Genomic DNA, 23,185 nt, shown 5'->3' on the forward strand with positions numbered 1-23,185 from the left:
TTAAGAAATGGGTAAATTTAAATTAAAAAATCAAGCCCATATTACTGATTATAGTAAAACCTGACCTTTTCTGAAAGGGGAAGAAAAAAAAGTCTAGACAATACTTTGTGCTGACTGTTTGTCATTTAATCAGGATAAGATCAAAGATGTTAGGGGAAAAGGCTGCACCAGCTGAATTTTTGTGTTACAAATATTAATTTCCACACTGAGGTAAATGTTTTAGGCAGGGTCTTTGCTGTAAAGGAGTTGTGCTTGCTCAGTACTGCTGTGAGATCACTGCCATTGAAATTAGTGCAGATTTTGATGGAGTGAGATTTGAATGGACCTTACATGAGCTCAGATAGTAATGGGATAGACACTGCAGATGCTGAGTGTGGGCAGATATGGTACAATACCTGTAAAACATCCACTGCCTAAGCCCTTAGACTCCTAAAGCAGCACTACATGATGAAGTTTAGGTGCCTGAATTACACCTGAATTGCTCTTAATTTTAGACAGGCATGTAGGACTCAAGTACTGAAATCTTCCAGGTACATACTATATGGGATAATTCTTCTGTTGAAAAGTCAGTCGAACTGCATTGATATACAGCAATTTATACATAAAAATACATGGAAACAGAAAGGTATCTGGTTAGCATAAATCAGAATGGCTTTTTTAGGCTAAGTAACTTTAAAACACTGTGTTCTGTTCCCAGCAGGACAATATATAAGCATAGGAAGGCTGCAGATTTTGGTAGGATTATTGTGTCATAGGATTACTGCAGAAGATGTGGGAGCTGCTTTGATTGAGTTAACAAAAATTAAGAAAAGTTTCTAAAATTATCTTCTCAGCAAACTGGGTTTTTAACCTTGAAATTTCTTCCTCTTACAGCTTGTAATTTAGGGTAAACAAATGCAGTGCTGTACAATGGTTTACATGGTTACAAGTAGTTAAATACAGGTAGTTCTAGAGTGTGTTACCACCTTGTGAAATGTCAAAGTGGTATTTTATGGAAACATTTCAGTGACAGCCTTTGTTTCTTGTTTTAAAATGTTTGCTGATGGTGTGTTTGAAGAATGGAGAAAGTGAATGAACATGACATTTGTATTTGTTATCTCTGCTCAAGACAGTTATTATAGTACTGTGAGTAAAATTGTTTTTTTTTGGTTTTTTAGTTCAGGAGTCCTGCAAAAAGTCACTGTAATATTTGAATTCCAGGTTTTCCATCCAAGCATAACTTAGAAGAGATTTAAGGAATTCGTAGGCCTTCTGCTGGCCCTCAGTCCAGGATTTGAGGACAAAAAAGTAAATTTGAACTAAAATAGTAGCTTTGCTGTATGAGTTTTTGTGGTTGTTGTTGTTGCTGTTTTATAGCTAAAGGGGCCTGTTTCTAAATCTCAACAAGTTTTTGTTTTTGAAATGATTTAATCCAGTTGAAAAAAGTGGGAAGTACCTGTTAGTTTGAATTGTTTTGTCCAGTGTATTCTGTGGTATGTTATTGATTGCTCTGTCTGGTCTGGCTTTGAAATGCTGCAGACCATGAGAATTTTATCATTCTTCTGGGGCTACTATGTCATCTGAGAGATTTCACTGACAGTAAGTTTTTCCGGATAATACAGGTAGCTCTCTTCTCTGGTTTTGTGATAAGTGACTCCATTATTCTTTGAAATATGTGGGTAATCACTAGACATTCTCAAAAAATTCCTGTCCAGATTGGAAGACAAAGAGAATTTTAGGCAATATAGAGGATAGATAGCAGGAGAGAAAAAAATTTATAAAGTTGGATATCCTTTTTGATTGAAACATGTTTCTGAAGTCTGCACCATACTCATAGTGACACACAATTATGATGGATACTGCTCTTGAGAGACTGAGATGTACTTTTCTAGAGATCTAAGTTGGCTTGTTATTTCATTTTTAAGATACTGACAGTGAAATGACTAAAAAGTGAGACAGAATCTGTCTGCAGAATAAATATGTGGATCTTTATATAATTTCAACTTTCTTCCTCTGCTACATTTTGTTGTGTTTGTATCCCTTATTTTTGATTTTCATCACATATTGTGAAGGCCACTCTTCTACAACAGGATCTTGGCAGGTTGAGAGCTGTGACTGTGAATAATGAGTCAATTATCACTTAGTCAGGGGAAAGGCAGTGATCCTCTTGCTGGCTTGAATGCCATCCTTCCTTCTTCCCCTTCTCTTCAAAAAGTAAGAACAGAAATGGTTGAAATTCAGAACACTATCAAAGAAATACACCTGTGATGCTTGTCTTCAGATTGTAGTTTCTTTAACTTCAAAACAACTTTTGTGTGGCTTTTTAAATAATATTTTTTAAGTTCATTACAGTTACTGCTTCAAAGGGGCCAGTTATGTGGTGCATGCATTGGGAGGCTGTAGGTGTCAGGAGTTGCTTTAGGCAGCTGAAGTTGGCTCTTACTGGTCCTGAGGGACTGTGCTCAAGGCTGGCAACATAATGTTTATATCACCTGCCCCCCCTTTAATTTATATGGCATGGCCTCATTATACGCATGGTTGCATAGTAGATACTCTGTCCACAGAATTGCATTTAACAACTTTGGGTTGCTTGGACATTTTTCTTCTGAATTTTTCTTCACAAGCAGTCATGAATCTAGTATCACATTGCAGTGCTGAATGTTTCATCAAATGTATTGTTTAATATTCTCTAACCCAATAACTTTGCAATGGTCTTAACCAGAAAAAAGTTTCTGTCAAGAGTTTATGGCTGATCTCTTAGGAAAAGGGAGAGTGCTTCTAAGCTGTAGTCTGGGGTTGGTAAATGGCACATAAATACTCTAAATGTACTTGATTTCTTACTAGCTCATTTAATCTATCTAGCTTTTTAGCTGTGACAATAGTTCAGGTGTCCAGAAAAAATATAACCTAATAAAACAAGTTTGTCAGCTCATATGTGTGCCTAATTATAACTGCCCAACTATGTGTCATAGATCTTTTGATGCTAAAAGTGGTATTATTTTCTCTGGAGAACTCAGAACCTATATTTTTGAGAAGGATGATCCGATTTATAGCCCAGAAGAATGACCACAGTGGTATGCAAGAAAAGCATGGGCTAGTGCAGGAATGTCATGTTTACTCTGAGTCTGTTGGCTCTATGAATTATGCTTCTGATCTTTCCAGTGATGATTTCTTTTGTCTCTCTGTTGGTCTGGTGAGAAAAGTGTATGGCTTCCAGAATCTTTTTATCGCTTTTCATACAGAAATGCTCCTGATGTGCACAGGGAGGACCCTGGTTGGTCCTCAGGCCCTGTTGGTACTCTGCTGGTCTGCAGATGTTCAGCTGCATTATTTGCCCATACACATTTGCCCCAAAATACATTAATATTCTTTTGTGGCTTGTCAGTCTTTAAGATAAAACTGGCAAGTTCTTAGGATAAAACAGGAAGCCCATCCTGTTTTACTGCTAAAGTAAAAAAAGAAGGAAGTTTTTTGAGCTAGCCATCTAGTTCTTCTTGTAAAGTAGGGTGACAGTAAAATTATCTTCAAATAGTGGGTGACCATTTTGCCAGTCAAGAATTTCAAATAGAGTTTCATGTCTAATACTGCTTCATTTCTATGGCTTAAAAAGAGATTGTTGAAAACGTGATGGCTCATGTGTACTGCTGTATCCAAATACTGTTTTAGGAAAGTTCTTGCAAAAGAAGCAGGGAGAAGCAAGATGTTACAGAGACCTGGGATTAGGGAATTATTCACGGGATCCATCTGTTATTTCAATAAATATTGAAACCTGTTTACTAGATTTCTCTGGTGTGGTGCAGTTTGCTTTCTATGAGCCCTGACTCTTGTAAGGGTGGACTTCAGGTTATGCCCAGCTGCCAGCCCTTTCTGCGTGTCACAGTAACTGCAGCAGAGAGCTGTCCCAGGGGATTAATAATTCTTTGCTGTATGGCTCAACGTAGCAACCCCAAAGGCATCATTAAAACTCTCCACAAGAGTTACTTCAATGCTTATAATACATAATTATGCTTTAGAAATGCAGTGCAGTGTTTCTTATTGTTGCAAAGTAAATTTTTCAAACTAAACCCAAAAAGCTTAATTAAATGAGCATTTATTTTTCATTAGGAACATGTGGTGTGAAGTTCATTTAAATTGATTTACCTATAACTGCTCCTTATTTGATAATGGGACTTTTAAAATAAAAAGTACTGCATTTTTATTTTGGCTGTGATTACTTTATTTTTTGCCAGGTTGAAGAAAAAAAACCAGCTATTCAGTGTGGGTTTGGAAATCCATACTTCCATGCACATAGTAGTCAGCTTCTAGATGCAGTAAGGTGTAACCTTACTGTCTTGCTTTTTGGGGTATTTATTTTCTTGGTTGATTTTATGAAGTTTTCTGTATCTTGCATAAGCTTTTGTGATAATGAATTCTTCAGTATTGAGGAATAGGTGGGACTCTGTGCAATTGAAGTTCAAACTGCATATTCAGTTTTATGGTAAAGTCTGGTAAGGTTTTATGCTAAAGTTTTATTTTATACTTAAAATACATGGAAGCTTTTGTGAGAGGAAAAGTGAATGTGTAAAAAAGTCACTATTAAATGTAATTAAATACATGCTTTTTTTTTCTTGGATAATGCATTATGTTATCTGATCTGGTGTAATTCTGCTTGCAGAGAGAGAGGGAAAGACAATTCAGGGAAGTAAAGTGGACTCCTTAAGAAAAAAATGTTCTACTTCTGAATTACCAAACAGAAATAAACAGGATGGCTCACCTGAAAGAAGCAAAGAAATGTGGGTGTCATTTCCACCACGGATGCCAAATGAGAATGAGGTAATGAGTTAACATTTGTCCATGTGGACAAGCACCACATTTAAACAGATGAAAATATGGAGAGATACACTGTCCAAATGTTAGAGGCTAGTGGTATTTATCCTATGTGAGGCAAATATTTAAAATACTACCTAAGTGTTAAATGCTTAGAGAGGCACCTGCAGAGATCGTGTTTGGCAGTGGCATTTGCCCTGCTGAAGAGCTGCCATAATCTGACTAACAAATAAGGCACCCTGCAAAGAGCTAAGTAATGCTTTCACTGAGGACTGCAGTTTGTGGTAGAGGTTGGCAAAAAGGAAAAAAAATCCTGAGAGTATGGATGCCACCAGCATGGACAGATTTATTTTGTTTCTTGTAGAATTTAGGAAGTACAGAGTTTTGTGTTCCTGAAGCTGTGTTATTGCCTGAGGTAAACAGTAGGCAGACCATGGGTATTTTTGATCTTCTGAAACATAAGGGATTAGGGATTTAATGTGTAGGGACAAGAAAACAACAGACATCATCTGGAAGAGAGGGAGATGGAAATTGGAGTCAACTTGTTAAGAACTTCTGCCTTCCTGCCTGAATAACAAATAATTAGGCTGTGATCTAGTCTGTAAAAATCTCAAAATTGCCCTTCATTAAATTTTATTAAAAAAGAAGTAGCAGGTCCTTTTGTGTCTGTTGAGTAACACACTAAAGTGCTTTCAAATGATGGGCCTACCAGGCCTCAGAGCAGAAGCTGCCACTTTCCTCCTTGCTAGGACATGTCTTTGAAGTAGAATCAAGCAAGGCTTTTAAAACAATTATGTTCTGTCAGTTGATTGTGCAATAATAATGACAATATTTTCTGCCATTTTTTTCATAAGAAGTATTGTTTCCTCATTGGTATAATTTGTCTTTATGTTTCTTACTTTAGCCACATTGAATTGTCTTTCTGCCACATAAAGCAATATACAACTTCCATTATCCTTTATGTAATGGAACTTCCATAAACCTTTATGTATGCTTTTGTTTCTAAAAAAGAAAAAGGTTCAGACATGCCTGCACATTTTTGTCACATTAGCAGTTTAAGAAACACATACAATAATAGTAGAATGCAGCAGAAAAATTGCAGTGTAGTAGCAGGAAGAGGCCGTAATACATTAAGTTGACCACTGTAACCTTTAAGCCTGCCCTGAGAAAGGAAAATGGGGAAAACACTGCTACTGAAAACAGTGCTACTGTTCTAAATGCTGCTTTTTAGGCATGCTATGATTACTTGCACTGTTGTTCCATTTGATTCAATCTGGTCCCGTGTAGGTTTTCAGAGAATCACCTGTACCTGTTCTATTTTCAGGAGCATTCCATTCACTTCTTAAAAGTTTTTATATACAACATCTATAAAGCTGAGTAATGTGTGCTAGGGGAGCCTTCTTTCTTTTTCAAGGTGACCTGCAGTGGTGCCTTCCAACCTTACCTATTCTGTGATTCTGTAAACTATGTATAAGTCAGTAGGAGCTTTGGTTGTGATTTTGATTCTGTTTCATGCATGTAAGTATTTCTGCCTATCTGTCTACAGGCAGTGATGAGTGAGAGCTCAACAGCTGGTGTCTCTGATGGAAATAATCTCAGTCTGTCTGAAAAAGTGAAGGTGAGGTTTTCTTCAAAATGGGGATTATGAGCAGAACATGACTGATTTTTCCTGTATTAATTTACAAATTACTTGCGGTTTGCTGATGTATTTCCCATCTATGGGAAAGAAGAATGAGACCAGTCCAAAATTTTTTCTGATGTTAGTATGTACTTTTAAAGTGTAAAGGTTATGTAAGTCTTGAGACTGTTTCAAACCACGTTGGAAAAAATTATCTGAGAACATCTTTACTTACTTCATGGAAACATAGAAGAAAATCCAGGACATGTAGTCAATCCCGTGGTAACACTATTTGCGGATAGGCTGGGAAAAACCTTTCATTCTCACCCTGTGCATCTATTCAGAGCGGTACCTGAAATGAGAAATGTCTTGTCTTTGAGTATGTTTTAAATAGTTTAGATTGTTCAAGGGACATTAGCTTGAGAAAACAGTAGAGTAAAGCCCCAGGTGAAATACTAGAAATGTAATAATTCTTAGGGGTTTTTTTTCCTAATCAATTTACCATTAGTGTCAAAACAGAAGGATCAAGCTCTAGTTTGCCTACAGCATGTATTCTCTTTGTGTCATATGAAATGAGCTTGCAAAATTGCATAGTAACTTATCATGCATCATTTTCCTATGATAATATTTTACTTCTCCATCTTCCCACTAAGTTTCTGAGAAACTTACTGTACAGCTTGAGCTTCCTTTCCATCACTTAAGTTACGTGGCAATTTTGGCAGTAAATCTTTGACTATACCTAAAACTACTTCCTTTGGGTTGCACATTTCAAAGAAAACTCATATGCTTTCTTGGAAAAACGCAGGGGAAAATGGAGAAGATGAAGTAGACAATTTAATGCATTTTTGCTTTGCTCTAGATTGTACTATGAGGAGTAGAACTGATATATTTTTATCTATTTTCTGATTTGTGTTTTCATGGCAGGTGGACAAGTACTTACACTTGGAAGATGTAGACACAGATGAGGAGACATGCAGTGGTAGGTTTTCCCCCTTCGTATTCACCATTGTTTTCCGTCTTTGAATGCAAGTGTGTTAACATTGATTAAAGAACTGCTTCTCCCCTAAAAGCAATGATCTTACTCAGTTCTTCTATTGCTAGAAAATTCCCCGCAGTGCCCCAGTTCCCCAAACTGAAGTACTAATTTCCCCACTCTAAGAGGTAATGAAATAATAAATTAACAGGAATATTTATTGTACTTTGTCCTGGTGAAGTTTTTTTTTTTTCCAAGCTTTCCTAGAAGTGCAGAGCGCTTCTTGTTAGCAACATGTCTCCATGTTCATGCATTTCTATTTTGTATTGGAATTACAGTCATTACAAGAGGTTTTTTTGTAAAGTAATGTGGGTGCTACGAGACAGTGCTATAAAGTGGAAATATTTAATGAAAATGCTGTCCATACCTATTAAAATGATATCATCCTGGGCTTATAATAGATTAGACTAATTCCGAATTCACAGTGAACTTCTTTAAACATCCCAATTAGGAGCATTTTGAGTTGTGTTGAACTCTTCTGTACGTCTATAATAATTTTAACTCTCCCACCTCCAAAAAGTAAATGGAATGCTTATGTCTGTAGATAGTTGTCTGTCATAGGTCCTTCTTTGGTCTTTACAGACAGAAGTGACAACATTTTAGTGTTTGAATTAATTTTCCTCATCTATACCTGTGACTGTACAAGGAAACCAGGCCACACAGATTAAGGGATTTGCCTGAGGTCACAGACAGAAGCTGCAGGGCTTTGATGCTTGGTTTCTTAGTTATTGCTACTTGATTGATCTCTCCACTCTTACAGTGAAGTTTTGATTAGTCTTTCCTTTCTGTGTGTCCTGAATTCCTGTGAAGTCTGAGGGCTTAGAGACTTCCCGTATCTCACAAGAAAATAATAAACCAATGTAAGTGGTTCACGGCAACCTTTCAGAAAGGAAGGAGTAAATGAGCAGTCCCAGATCAGGTACAAATGTCAAAGATTTTTTTTGAGTGCAGTGTTCATATGTGCCCATTTTTCCCTTTGTAGAGCCTTGTTCTATGTTTATGTCTTAAATTCTGGCATTATCTATTAAAAAGGCCCTGGAGTTTACTGGTGGAAGCACAAACCCACATTTCACTTGTGTTATAATGAAAGGAGAAATGCCTATAGCCAGTTCATTAAAGTATTGTTAGATATCTGTAGTTCCAAACAGGCCACAAAGTGGTTGATGAGAATTAAGCCCAATGTTAAAATACGAAGCAGAACAGTGAGAAAAAGAGCTCTGCTTAAACTTGGGGATAACTCCGTGTGTTCAGTACTGTGACAGACCTTGCCTCTCTCCGGCTTTTGGGTCATTTCTGTGTATTTGTGTGTGTCCAAGAGTAAATATTAATCACATACATATGGAAAACCCTGGTAAAACACGTTTCATTTGAGGCAGATTGCCTCAGTGAAGATTGAGAATGTATCAACAATGCTCAGTAACAACATTAGGCTTTTAGATTTTATTTTATAACATTGAAATGCTGCCTAGCCAGAAATTAATTGTTCCTTCTAAATGCTGCAAGGAAAGTGAACAACATCCAAATTTATACCTGGGGAACCCTGATCTTTGAAGATAGTTGTTGAGTCAGGCTACAAAATTTCTTCTTGACTCCTAAGTGCAGAAAATAGCACTTATGGTTTGATAGCTGTCTTACACATCGAAATCCACTCAATAGCTTCATAGTAAGAGAGATAAAATCTTAGTCCTGTAGAAACCATAGCAACAAAATGCAATTTAAAATATAAAATTATGTCCCTTCTATTGCTTGTAATGTTAAAGTAATCTAGAATAATATCACTAGTGAATACCTTAATGAAAGATTAATTCTGTAGAATTACAGTTAGTTTATAAATGAGGTAAATTGTGACACAAATGAGGCATTCTGTTGTTGACCTTTTTAAGTCCTGCCACCTTACATCAGAACAAATGATTGATTTAAGACTTCATATTGTCAAAACAAGCTTAAAAATATCGTAGCTTATTTTACCCAGTAAAAAATACCATCCCTTGCTAGTAATTGCAACAAGCCTTTATCTCTCCTTGTAATTGGCAGCAGTTCAATATCTCTGTGCTTCACTTAGCTTTAAAGGGCATATCAGTTAGCTGAGTTAGCAATTGTACATTAATACAGTAAATATTCACACTTAAGGGCAACTGATTTAAAGCTGACAGTATGAGAAGCACGATAGAAAATAGGTGTTAAAACATCCCATCTAACCAGTGCTGTTTGGCAGATGTCCTGGAAGAGTCATTCTAGTGAAGGTTTTTTTTTTTTTTTTTTTTTTTTTTTTTTTTTTGTTTTTTTTTTTTTTGTTTTTTTTTTACCAATTTATCTGGTAAAGTTCAATGTCTTTTAAGGTGTGAATGAATGTGACTGCTTCTTAGAAGTAGGAAAAGCAGCCCACAGATTTGGCCAGTATGCAAATTCATTGTAGCTGCTTTTGTTTGACAGCAATGGGCTGAGAGCTTGAAACAGGGGCAATGCTTTGCATTGTGTAACTTTGGCACCATAAGCCATGATTGGCAAAGTGAAATTGCTGCCCTAAACCATAGCCTTAATGCATTGTGTAGAGACAGCATGGACACGGTGTACTGTAATCACTCTTTCTCCCTGAATTTAATCTCTAACTGTAAGGAGCTTAAGGCAACAATAGAGATGATCAGGCTTTCTCCAGGGATGGATGGATGCTGCCTATGTTTTGGCAACAGGACTTTCCAGGACTGCTTACAAATTTCTTGATGTAGAGTTTGGGGGATATCTTGGTAATAAGTAATAATAGGTAATATTTGAATAAAGTACCAAACATGTTAAAGAATATCTGGAGATTTTGAGTGTGCTATTGTTTAAATGCAAGAGAAAATTGAAACAGGACTAATTAAATGTGTGGGTGAGGCTTCATAGGCAAGGTTATAATTGTCTCATCCTGATCCAGCTTGGAGCACTGAAGTGCTGCAAACTTGTCTTTTCAAGGTCCCAGTTGTCTGTAACACTGCAGAGGCTGAGGAGAACCTGATTGACTCAGTTACTTTGAAGCTGAGGCCAAGCATAACTATTGATTAGTTCAATAATTTTTTGGCAAATTATATCAACATCTGTTATTTTTCATAATCTGTGCCTCTCCATTTATATTTTGAGCCTATCCTTACATCCAGAAAAATCATGTTGAGAAAGAGGATTCAGAGTTAAATGAAGTGGATTTTTGAAAGTATGGGGCTCCCCCCCAGCTGGTGAATCCCTTTCTTGTTTTTCTTCTCCAGTCTCTGCAATCCATTTAACACTGCCTTGAGATGATTTCACACTAGGCAGCTCTTTGGGACTAACAGCCTGAAGCATGAGAATTAGAGGAGACTGCAAAATTTAGCTTTTAAGCTTTTTTTGTTATCACTCTCTTCTCAACTCCCCATCAACAGCATTTTTGTGAAATGTAGTGTCTGAAAGTGGTAAAACCTGTGTCAGTGTGTATATAGCTGTCAGTGTATATATAGCTGGGCATCATTTGGCTACAGTAAAGTTATAGACAAAACTTTGAACTTCCTCACTCTTGAAAGTTAGAAGCAGACTTGTGCCAGTAGATTATTTTTTTCTATACTCACAATTGATGTCTATGGTACAGAATAAGCAAAAAACTCCCAACTCAGCAGTGTTGACAGATTTAGTAATCACTTTCTGGGATGTGGTAGGGAGGGACTAAAGAGTATTATTGTTCACCTTCCAAATATGCTGTTATTAAATTATGCTGGACTTCAGTAAAACTGTCAGCCATTTCATCCAGGGAGTTGATTCTTCATGCTACGAGAGGTGCATTTCAAAATGTCTTCTCAGTTTTTTTGGTATCACTGCCTGTTCAGCTATCTCTATATATGGTGCTGTTGGCAGTATCCAAGGCTTTCCTGTTGCTAATTAATCACCTCCACAGAGAACATAATTAGCAGCTTAATTAGGATCATCATCCAGTAGTGCTGTAGCAGCAGCTTAAACAAGCTGTGAGGTACTGGCTAGAACTTACAATGGCCTGGAGTTCCTTTGGGTGCTCCCACTGAGAAGGACGACTGTCAAAACTCTCTAATTTTTCCTCTCTGAAGGGGTTTCTTTATTAAACATTATCAGGGAAAACAGCGTTTACCAATTAGACTTTCATATGCTGTCACACAGCCAGGATAGAGAGAGACAAAGCTCATTTCTGGCATGTCTACTGGCAAACAAAGGTTGATTACATTCTTACAGGGTGATTGAAGGGAATTTGAAACATTGTTTGCATTACTAACAAGCCTTAAAAAGTGGAATTGACATTCTGAGTATGACAAGCACTTCTTGCTAAAAGCAAAAAATAAATTTCCTTCTGTTGTCCCAATTCTTAAGAGTTATCTTTCTGAGCCATTGCCAGGCTGTTGCATAACAGTGCTTCCTCCTCATCTTCTCTCTGCAGATTGGTCTGTTGAGGGGGAGAAGCTCTTAGTGCAGAAATAATCAGTGTTTATATCAGGTGATAAAAACCTCCTGGTGTCCAGACTTCCCTTGCTTTAGTAAGGCTATAGAGCTAGGTTGCAATTTAAAACAATAGTGGAAGATGCCATTGTCTTTAAATGAGCATTCACATCTTCCTTCTGTTCTATAAATACTTTTGACCCAAATGATGAAAAAAGCAGCTGCAGAGCATGTGTAGACATAGCCTAGATACCTGTGGACTGTGCTGTCCTTTTCAGAAAGTTTTCTCATATAACTGGTGCAGAATCAGAACAGATGCTATGCTGAGAACAAGGACTGAAAGCACTTACATGGCTGGAGATAGACATAAGCAACTGAAAGAATAGGGATGAAAACAAACTCACTTATCACGAAACAGGAGACAAAAATCCAGAAATGTAATACCCAAGGGAATTAATGCAACTCTTTCTAAAACAATATTCTACTTTCCAATTTGAAGCCCTGCTGGCTTTTAAATAGTACACTATTCCCACAAGAAAACTAAATGAAGAATTTGATCATAGATTTTTTATAGAGACCTAGGAAATCTTTATTTCCAAATGCAGGTTCACGGGGGAATGAGAGGTCTGGAACTCCACTACTGTGGTAAAATGGTGCAGGTAGAGATAAGCAGACACTTCATCCGTTTTACCCTGGATCTATGTACTCTCTTGTTGCTTTCATTAAGTAACATTTAAGCAGTGCTTTGAAAATTTATTCTGAGATTACAAGATAAATGTAAATGTAGTATAAAACTGTAAAGAAACTTGTGTATCAGCTGAAAAAATAGTAGGTAGATTTACATAATCCTTTGACTAAATTGCAAGACATATGGTCCCCTTAAGTTCTTTCATAAAAACATTACTGAGACACGATGGACACATCTGTGCTGTGGCAGAGCTGAGATTGATTCATGTTAGAAGATATTTCTAAACCTAAGGCATATTCTTCTGATCTATCACAGAATGCAAACCCACTGGTCCTGGTATGAATGTTTTGCTGAAGTTTGTAAAAGAAAAGTGATTCAGAAAAGCTGTTCATTTGTGAACTGTGGAACAGATCTTGCCTGTATGGAAAGGTTACATGTCACTCCATCCCAGATAGGGGGAGGTCCTCTCAAGTACCTCTTTTTGGAAAGCTCAGGGAGAAACAAACATCTGTGAAATACCCTTAGACAAGAGAGTAATCTGGCACTGCAGTGGGGAATATTAGTAGTTCTACCAGGTATTTTTACTTAATGTTCTGTGACAGTCATACTAAGGATGCTTTACAATGATTCTTTATGCCCAATGTACATAGGTGGTGAAGCTCTACCTAAAGAGAAATGAATGACCCTGCTCAGCTCATCAGTGGCAAACAAGGTGTTTTATAACTTCTACTGCAGATGTCTCTGCTGAGGACCTTCATCTTTGTTCTGAAAGAAAGGAATGTAATACCAGGTGCTCTCTGAATTTAAAAGCATCTGCATCCGGATTTTAATTCAGCACCCTTAGGAAAGAAGAGCAACCTATCTGTTTTCAGACAAGTTTGATTTTTCCTTAGTTCAGTATTACTACCTAGATTTTAGATCAGGACTGCGTGGCTCTGTTTTAATGATAGCTTATGCAACAATAACTGCATCACACTCTGACTAACAAGCTACTGCCCATGTCTGAGCACTACAGGATTTTAGCAGGATTTTGCTAATTTATGCATCGAGTGGAAGGTTAATGTTCACTCTTTTTTATTCAGCAGGGTCATTAGTTCTTCCAGGAGAGGTGGAAGAGACAGTGAGTTGCTGTACACCCTTCTTTGATAAGCCTGTTCAGCCGAAGTTCAGAGCCTGGTCAGTTCCCCAGCCATCACACAGCAAAGCCCAAGAGGTATGAGGTCAGATGTATTCATTCAGACTTTGGGGGTTTGGAGTATTTTTATTTTTCCTGTTAGCTTCTACTGTGATTTCCACAAGAACAGAGGGATATAGATGTACTATGTGAAACTGCAGTGAGTTAACAAGTCATATTATTAATTTTTAAATGAATAATGAATTCTTAAATATGTTAAGAATTGAAATAAACACTATTTTATCTTGCACACTGCTGCTATATAATCTTACATTTTCAAAATGTGCACTTCAATACTTCAAGTGGTATGTGGGCTTTTTAATATTTAATTTGTGTAACTCACAGAATATTCAAGTAAGCCTTTGCACTTTAAGCCTTTTAGCTACCCTTGCTTATGTAGAATGATGGACCATTTAATTTTCCAGTGATCTCATGATCTTATAGCATACTCATTGGCTTAATATAGGAGCCATTTTTTTGCAGCAGGGAGGTAGGGAATGAGCCCTTTAACACGACACTTAAAAGGAAAAAAAAAGATTTTAGAATATATTGTGGTCAGAATTAAGATCTGGTCCCTTGGAAATGAGTAGTAGCAAGATGCTGCTGAGAAACTGCATTGTCAGGGTCTGGTGTGGAGAGGTTTGCTTTATGGCCTCTGAGCCTTTTAATCAGACACAGTCAGTGCAGACTTTAATTTAGAATTGCTGTCTTCCTTCAGAAATTCAGTTCTTCTCAAACTGCAACAGAAGGTGTGGATTGCTCACAGGCTTATTTTAAGTCATTAAGCTTCCTATCCAAACAGTCAGCATGAGCATTAACTTTGGGGGTGTTTCTATTGCAGAGAATTCCTCACTGCTCTTTTCCCCTGCCTGATCATTGCAATAGAAGCTGAAGTTAGCTTCCAGCTAAAGTGGGCCAGTTTTGATAGCTTCATATGCTTATTGATGCTCCCATGAGGCTTAAATCAAGTTTATAAATGACGCGTGACCAATGAAGGTTTGGTGTTATAGCACTGCATATGGTGCCTCCTTTCCTGGGCTCAGTTTGTTTAGTTCCTTGCAATAAACTCTTTACTATAAGGAACAAGTCTGCTTTGGGAAAAAGTAGACGTTCTAAAATGACCTTTCAAGCTTTAATACCTCCCATTCTGTATATAAATACTCACTCTTTTCCCTAAGGATTGACATAATTCAAGGTTTTGCCTTTAGATATATCTGTTGGACATAAAATAACACCCAAAAAACTAGAATGAGGCTTTATAACTTTCTTATTTCATAACTTCTGTAGAGAAGAAGGAGGGCTGTAGCAGCCTGCAGTGTTCATAAAGGACTGCATATGATTCTTTAAACTATAGTTCATGAAAAATAGATAAAGATCCGACTGCATGCAAAATTCATTTCCATTTGAGGGAAATTTGGGCTGTGAAAGAAACTGAGTATTATTACATTGGCTATGAGTTGCTGCATTTTTCAAGAAGAAAGACAATTTCCACAACCATTTGGTTGGTGCCAGGCTTCTTAAAATGAAGGCAGCCTTTCCCCTAAATTATAAACATATTTTTGCCTTCATTTAGATAATATAACTGTGGCCTGATTTTTAGAACTGTCAAGACTGAACAGGTCCATTTTAAAGTCCCTCAGTGCTTCAAATTGTCATTGCCTTCAAAATTAATTCTTGCATTGCTTATGGCAGGACTAGTTTAGAAAAAGATTTTCCCTGGAGACATCTCTGCTTTAAAATGAGACTGTTCTCTGTCCATCAAAACAAATCTGTTAGGGAAGGGCAACATAATGTGGCTGCCTAATTGGTTTTCTTAGAGAATGGAAGACCATTCTGTATGAAAAATAGCAGGATGAGAAATGTCTATGCTATGGAAACAATTGTGAGGCACTTTAGGGTAAATTGTGTATCTTTCAACATATTGCTAGGGAAAGTTTAAAAAAAGAAGCTCTGCTAAGACCCAGTTTATAACTTGGATAATTGTTAAAGAACATCTTGTCTCCCTGAAAATGTTTTTCTGTCAAAAGGTGTTAGGAAGTGGCTTAGTGAATGACACAGCAAATTATTTGTATTGTCCACCAGTGTTGCTTCATCTTTCTTTCCTCCTTTAGACATAAATGTATTTCAGGATTTCAGTATCAACAGTGGAGCATACATGACCTCCCACAGGCCACTGCAAATTGAACCAGCATTCATTCTGTCTTTGAAGTACATAATCACAGAACATTTCCCTCCCCTACCCAGAAATTTATTTTCTCCTTTATTTCTACTTAATATATTTTTCCATATAAGATATGGATTTTTATTAATATCTTCATGTATTTTTATGTCTTAATTTCTGCTTCCTTGTGTCTTAATTAATTCTTATTTCCTTCTCTGAGTACACGAGTGCAGTTGCATAGTTTTCATCCACTTGCTACAGTCATGCATTCAAAGTGGGATTCGTCTCACCTAACTTCAGTTTTAAATGTAGTTTTAATCCTCCAGTCACCAAGAGGCAGAAATAAGCAACTGCAGAAAGTGATTAATCCCACTTGCTGTAGGAATTTGTTGCAAAATGTAATATATTTCCATCCACAAGCTTGGCCTGGGCTATTTTTGGCTAATTGACTACCTTAGTCTAGAAACCTAATTTTTGTAAGGCTGGGATTAAGAAAGAAGAAATCTGCCATTCTATTCTCATTTATTTGTCTGTAGTTTGAGCATTCAAAAAAGTATGTAGCATGTCTGTCATTTCATCTTAATCTGTGGCATGGCAGCATTTATCCCCTAAAATACAACTTCACTGAGTTCCTTTGGTTAAAGTTTTACTGCTCGGCCTCAGCTGAGGTTTGTTTCTGCTACGTGCTATGCATAAATGCAACAGGAGCACGGAAGAACTTAAAGACAGGGTTGACTAAGTCAAAGAAGATGGAAGAGTTATATCTTCTCAGAGGCCAGTAAAGATACAGAGATTGAGTGACTTGTCCAGAATGATGAAGCAGAAGTGGAAAACTGGCCAAGATTTATTGACTTCTAGTCCAGTGCCCCAAGCTCAAACAAGCTTTTTTCTCCCAGGTACTCCAGGCTATACTAAGCTTATGTGAGATCATAGTATATATGCCTTCCCCCCACTTCTTTTTTTTTTTTTAATTTATTGTTAGTGAACTAGTAAGTTTTCCCTTGAGTATGCAATGAAATCACTGGTGAGTGTATGTGCAAGCTTTACATAATTTGAACAAGTGAATCATAGAGTGCCATAATTACATAGAAATACAAGTTTTAGAAGGACAGAGACAAGCTGTTCAGCTAAGTTTAACTCCTCACAGATTACTAAAAGAACTGAGTTGCCAATTATTAATAGACTTCTGAAAATGTCAACTTCAAGGTATTTTATTTACAATATTACTTGGTAAACCAACCTCTAGCAAAATATTTCAGTTAATAGGAATATTACATTCTTTCCTTCCTTTAATTTGGATATGCGGGAACTGTAAATGAAAGTGATTTTTTTTCTTCAGAGAGTAAATCACAGAAGCAATCTTAAGCAAACTGGCAGTTTTCTAATAGAGCAGGAGTCTATTCCCAGAGAGCTCTCAGAAAGATTTCAATTAGATGTTAAATTAGACACCTGAAATTCACATATTTCTCTCAGTTCCTTAGGCAAAAATAACAAGGTAATAACTTGATCAGCTCAGAGAATTCAGTGTTCTATTGTAAAATGTCCTCCTTTTGACACAGAACAAAATTGCAGTTTGCAGTTTATAAGTTTTAGATTGCTTGTCTTCATAGAAGTTTGAAGTCAATGGCTTCTTGGAAGAAGAAGAAAAAAAGGAGTCCCTAATTTGAGTATTCATTTGAGAGATGAAGCACACTGATAAATATGCAGTGTGAATAAACTTTTCAAATGTGTAATGAGTGGGTAACAGAGAAATCATTAACAGAGTGAAGGTGGGGTATGTTTTATTTTGGCATCTTATTTCAGTTAGCATTGTGGGGTCAAGTTTTGTAAACAAAAGTTTTTCCAGTATTATGCTGTGTCTGCATAAAGTGTTCCTGGAATGACATGAATGCCAAGACAAGGTCAGAGTGGATGTGTATACTTTCTGTAACTCTGTTGGCAGGGGAAAATAGATTTGCTTTTGTAAAATCCCTGTAAAGGCTTACTGTAGTTTGAACTCTTCTTAGCTCAGTTACCTTAGATGTGTGTCGTGGTTTAACCCTGGCAGACACCAAGCCCCACAGCCGCTCACTTGCTCTCCACCAGCAGGACTGGGAGAGAATCACAAGGGTAAACTGAAAAACTCATGGGTTGAAATAAAGACAGTTTAATAGGCAAAGTAAAAGCCTCACACACAAGCAAAGGAGTTAATTCATTGCTTCCCGTGGGTGGTGCTCAGCCACCTCCAGGAGAGCAGGGCCCCATCACATGTGACAGTCACTTGGGAAGACAAAGGACATCCCTCCAAAGTCCCCTTTTCTCCTTCTTCCTGCCACTTTATGCACTGATGATTCTGCACACATGTGGTGTGGAATATCCCTTTGGTCAGTTGAGATCACCTGTCCCAGCTGTGTCTCCTTGCCTGCACCCCCAGCTCCCTCACCACCATGGCAGCATGGAAAGCAGAAAATGCCTTGGCTCTGTGTGAGCCCTGCTCAGCGATAACAAAAACATCTCTGCATTATCAACCCTGTGCTCAGCACAAATCCAAAACACAGCCCCGTGCCAGCCACTGTGAAGGAAATGAATTCTACTCCAGCCAAAACCAGCACAAGGTTGTAAAAAATATTGTTACAACCAAAATAACTGAAAAATATTCATGCCTTGCATTGTATTTTAGAAGAGTGCTTTGGATTTCTGCAAATGAAAGACAGGTAGTAGAACCCTGGTTGCTGCTACCATTTGTTACACAGTTGCTGGTAATCTTACTGATGAGGAATTCTACAAGGCTCTGGTTGTGGAGAAGATGGAAATGAACATGAATATGCTGAGGAGGTCAAGGAGTTGGCTTTATCTCTAATGGGAATGAGAGTTTGTGTGCGGGCTTTGTCTCCTGTTAACATCTTTCAAGTGGGCTATTTATAAAAGTTCATGATTGTTTACCTGAAGTAGTCTATGGACATAAGCAAGATAATCTTTGTGTACAGAATGAATAGTGCTTTCTAGACCAACTCTATCTACAAGGTTTTCCCCATTTATAAATGCCCATGGTCTACTCATCTGTATCCAGGATTATTTGGCAGCTCCAGCATGTAAGCCAGATCCCTAGAAAACTGAGCAGTAGAGATGACTAATAGAATTATATAACCCCAGAAAAACTATTTCCTGATTATTCATGCAGATTACAGTTTATAAAGAAAGGATGTAGATACTACCCAGATGCTCTCTGCCACGTCTATCACATACTCGGCCACCAGAGAGGAATCCAGCTACCAATCCTCTGACTTATTAGATGGCATTAACTGTGTCAATGCTTCTTCTTATGAAAATGTCGCATCAAATTGTGCAGGATTGTGTCTCCTAAACTGAGCAGTGAACATAGGATGCTGAGTGTTCTTCCTGCTTTTCAGCAAGTACATGTGTATTCTTAATTTCATATACATCAGTAGTCATGGGATTCATTGAGGACTTGTCAAAAGCTTGAAAAAATAAGCATGTGTTTAAACATTTTGCTGATTTGGTGCTGAAGTACTTAAATCTTTGAAACACATTTCTAGACAATTTAAATTAACTTCTCAAGGGATAGGGAGCATTCCTGCATTGTTTTAATACTGAAGATGTGTCTCCTGTGTTGCCCTGGAATTCATTTTATGTAACTGCTTAGCATAAACCTTTCTTGTCATGGCCCCCTGCAGTTTCTTATCAGCATGGAGCCTGCCATAGTTATTTGTTTTCATTATTTTATTTTATAGGCAGAGTGTTTATTCTAAGATATTTCAACCAGAAACAATGCAGAAATGCAATACAGTATGTCAACAAAGCACATATTGGCAAATGCAGTAAGATTCTTATTTTCATCATGCAAGAAATGCAAACTCACATATCTCTGAGATGGTGGAAAAAATTATTGGAGTCTGAAAATTGATTAAGGTGTCATTTTGCTCTTTGCAGACCTCTCCTTCACTGAAACTGTGTTCTGGGAAGCATGTTACATTAGTATCAGATGCATGTATGCTGCGGCTTTATGTAATACTAACCCAAATTTTGACAATATGGAATTTGTCTTTGAAATTTAGCATAGGTGCATATAACATGTCCATATCTCCCCAGCCTTGCTGCTACAAGTGGCAGGAATATAATAGATGTGTGCAAGGGAAGTTTTTAGATTCCTTGCCTTGAGCAAAATTAGTTAATGATATTCATTCAGATACAGTACAGTACAAATGGGGCACATTAAATGGCTTAAATTAGGTCAAATTGAATAATTGAATTTATTCTTTTACTTAAAAAGAGCTTAATCAGCTGAGAGTGTTAGAGTCAGAAAAAATAGTTTAATTAAATATTAATTAGAAGTTTATATTTTGAGCTTCCTTATTATCACCTTCAGCAATATTATTTATGTATCTGTTTTTCTTCATTACAGCTACTGGGCGATGATGTTCAACCATTCTCCCTTGATGAAGAATTTGATTATGACAATGTGGCACTGACCCCTAAGTTCTCTGAAGCTGAGCTGAAGGCCATTACAGAGTTGTCTGAAGAGAAAAGCGGTACAGATGTCAAATCAGCACCAGCTGAAGACTGAGTCAGACTGAGCACCCTGTTCTGTGCAGGGCTGTTGGAATGAACTTTTCATGGGATGAATGTAGTTCCTTGTTGTACCCTTATTTAGTGTTCTTATCTGCGTGGCCAGTAAATGGCATCCCTGAGATTTGTCATTTATTCTGTCCAGGTGCCTTGGATCCTGCGCTGGCTCAGGGTAAATGTGCTGGAGTGACTTCTCCATAGGAGCAAAACAAGCTGGTGGATTTCAGAATAACATCGTGGCTACTCTTGCTTATATCTGGTACTGATTCAGTTCCTGAGTAGTACAAAGCTGGTCCTAAAGCTGCCTTTTACCTCGTTCTTTCAGTAATGCAATTAAGAGCTTTTTAACAGCTGACAAATCAGTCTATGGACTCTTTAAATGTATAGAGATACATGAGTTAATAAATCTGGGAATATGTTTTTTTCTCTGTCTTTTGAGTTACTTCAGTTCTGCAAAAAATAAATATTCCTGTTTCCAACAAACTTTTTGTGTTGATCAAAATTGACATAGTACAACTCCTAAAATTAAAACAGTAACTGCTCAAACCACCCCCCCCCACCTTCCACACAGAGGAAAAAATAGCAATCTCATCCATTAAAGGAATTGGCATTGAAAAGCTGTCAGATTTTAGATTTTTTCACAGGAGATGATTCCAAATAACAGCTTATAGCTTACACTCTGCATCACTGAAATACAGCAAGCTGGAGTTGAGTAAAGGTTAGCTATATGGGTGGGAGAGAAGAGAGTGCACCTCTGACACAAGGCAGTATGTACTCCTTCTCTGAAGAGTTCAGAATCCTTTGTTTTCAGTAACTGTAGAAGCTTTGCCATTGAGGTTTGGTTTAACATCACAATGCTGCATTGTATTTTTGGTCGTTTTCTGGTATAACTGCATTCACTAAACCTTGCTGACCAACATTTTGTCCTTGACCACTCTCTGTTATTTCTGAAGTGGGTGATTAGCATGATAAATGCTAATTTATCTGCCTGAGCAGGCTGACAGGGCACCGAACCATAGGTTTGTGTAAAGGCTGTGGATGAATTTTCTGGGGCCGGTTGGCTGCTTCATTGCCAGTAATTTATAAAGGCAAAGAAAGGTCTTCTGATGTTCCAAAGGAGATTTTCTGGATTAGTGATTTTGTAAACCATAATCATGCTCCACCGAAATCTGAGTAGCATTGGTTTTGAGGAATGGTATTTATCTTGATTAGGGGATATAATTTAAGAGTGAGATTCAAAAAAAAAAAAAAAAACCAAACCACCAGAAAAGAAAAAGCTCTCACAGAAGATATTTAAGGAGACTGATACAAGTAAGGAGAAGATTACAAGTATGTCCTATAGAAAATCTGGTTTTTACAGGACCTTGCTTGTAGAAGGTAATGAGAATTTTTTTAACACCCACACTCAAAAAAATGCCTGTTCTGTAGTTAAAATGTTTTTTAAAATGTAATTGGCTGTGTAGCAGATTCTGCTGGGTTTTCTGAAACTTTTTAAAATGTGTAATTCAATAAACTGTTTTGTTGGACCCAAGGTATTTTAAATTAAGTAGTTTAGATCTAACTGGAGTTTTCCACTGAAATCTTAAACATTTCTGAACAAATCTGATTATTAATTCATCTTCTTCTGAAGGATACAGATAATGTGTATAAATCAGAAGGATAAGAAGTAAGTTCTGGAAGAGCTCCATAACAAATCTGGGAAAATGAAATGGAGAAGTGCTGCACAGTGATAGCAAGGTCAGCCTTTGAAAGCTTCAACAGAAGAAAAAGGGAGACAACCTTATTAACATATGTATGTATAGGAAAGATAAAGTAAGGAGCCTTCTGTCTGAGAGACCTCTCTGTACAGGGTTTGAGAATCAGCCATAAAGGTGAACATTTGTGGCTTTGTGGAATGGTGAATTAGGTACTTCTTGTGTGTGGTTTTTTAGAAAGGCATGAGTCACACAAACTAGAGATCAGTCCTGTGGGAATCCTATTGCCTGTACAGTCGATGAGAAAACTTGTTGAGGGGTTTATAATATTCTTCAGACCACATCGGCTCTGGAATCTCTTAAGTGCCTTTTCTATTCATTTCATTATCAATTTTTCACTGTACATTAGGGATACATCCAGCCATTCAGTTCCTTTTCTCATAAGCAGATGATTCTTACCAAATGTTCAGTGTGCCTACTATGCTCCATAAGTGTCATTCAGTATACTCATTATATGGTTTCCTTTGATATAAAGAAACACTTTGCTGCAGAATACCCAACAAAATTGGAACTCTTTAGTGACATTCATCTTACACAGAGAAATGGGAATAATTCACTTACATTTACACCACTCATGAGTTAGATTTTTACTCTTTGTTAACAGGCATGAATATCACAGTGAAGATTAGGCAATATAGGCTATTTTCTGTACATGACATTTTATTGGCCTGCCCCTGTGGTTGTTTTTGGCTTGTACCTTTCGTTTGATTGCCTTTCACAGAGGAGGCATATTTTCCTCTTAGCCATTACTAGGCTGTCATTTTTAAGAACATACTTTATGTGCATGTTAAATTTTATACTTGCTCATGGAGTTAGTTACCTGAAATTGTTTTACTGTTTGTGAGGTGGTTTGAAGTCTGAATAATATATATCTTTTCCTCTTGGTAGCTTGTATTCTGTTTAATATTTAATATTCTCAGCAGAGGTTGGCAAGGGACATTAATCTTTTCTATTTATGGCCTTTTCTAAACATTTTTCCTGTTTTCCCAAAGAATTAAA

General features: G+C 37.2%; 1 protein-coding gene across 13 annotated transcripts in view; it reads left to right on the top strand.

The window, feature by feature from the left end:
- C5H11orf74 (chromosome 5 C11orf74 homolog) overlaps window positions 1–21,500 on the top strand; it is a 39,819-nt gene extending 18,319 nt beyond the window's left edge. For all 13 annotated transcript variants that reach the window (XM_030950453.1, XM_030950456.1, XM_030950457.1 and 10 more), the window contains 6 exons: window positions 4,634–4,791; window positions 6,332–6,403; window positions 7,328–7,382; window positions 13,614–13,744; window positions 20,269–20,395; window positions 20,578–21,500. In XM_030950453.1, the coding sequence (XP_030806313.1) occupies window positions 4,634–4,791; window positions 6,332–6,403; window positions 7,328–7,382; window positions 13,614–13,744; window positions 20,269–20,395; window positions 20,578–20,633 (599 nt within the window). In that variant the 3' untranslated portion in view covers window positions 20,634–21,500. The remainder of the gene's footprint in view (window positions 1–4,633; window positions 4,792–6,331; window positions 6,404–7,327; window positions 7,383–13,613; window positions 13,745–20,268; window positions 20,396–20,577) is intronic.
- The last annotated feature ends 1,685 nt before the right edge of the window (window positions 21,501–23,185 follow it).

Source organism: Camarhynchus parvulus, chromosome 5 (assembly GCF_901933205.1).
Source record: "Camarhynchus parvulus chromosome 5, STF_HiC, whole genome shotgun sequence".
Taxonomy (NCBI): domain Eukaryota; kingdom Metazoa; phylum Chordata; class Aves; order Passeriformes; family Thraupidae; genus Camarhynchus; species Camarhynchus parvulus.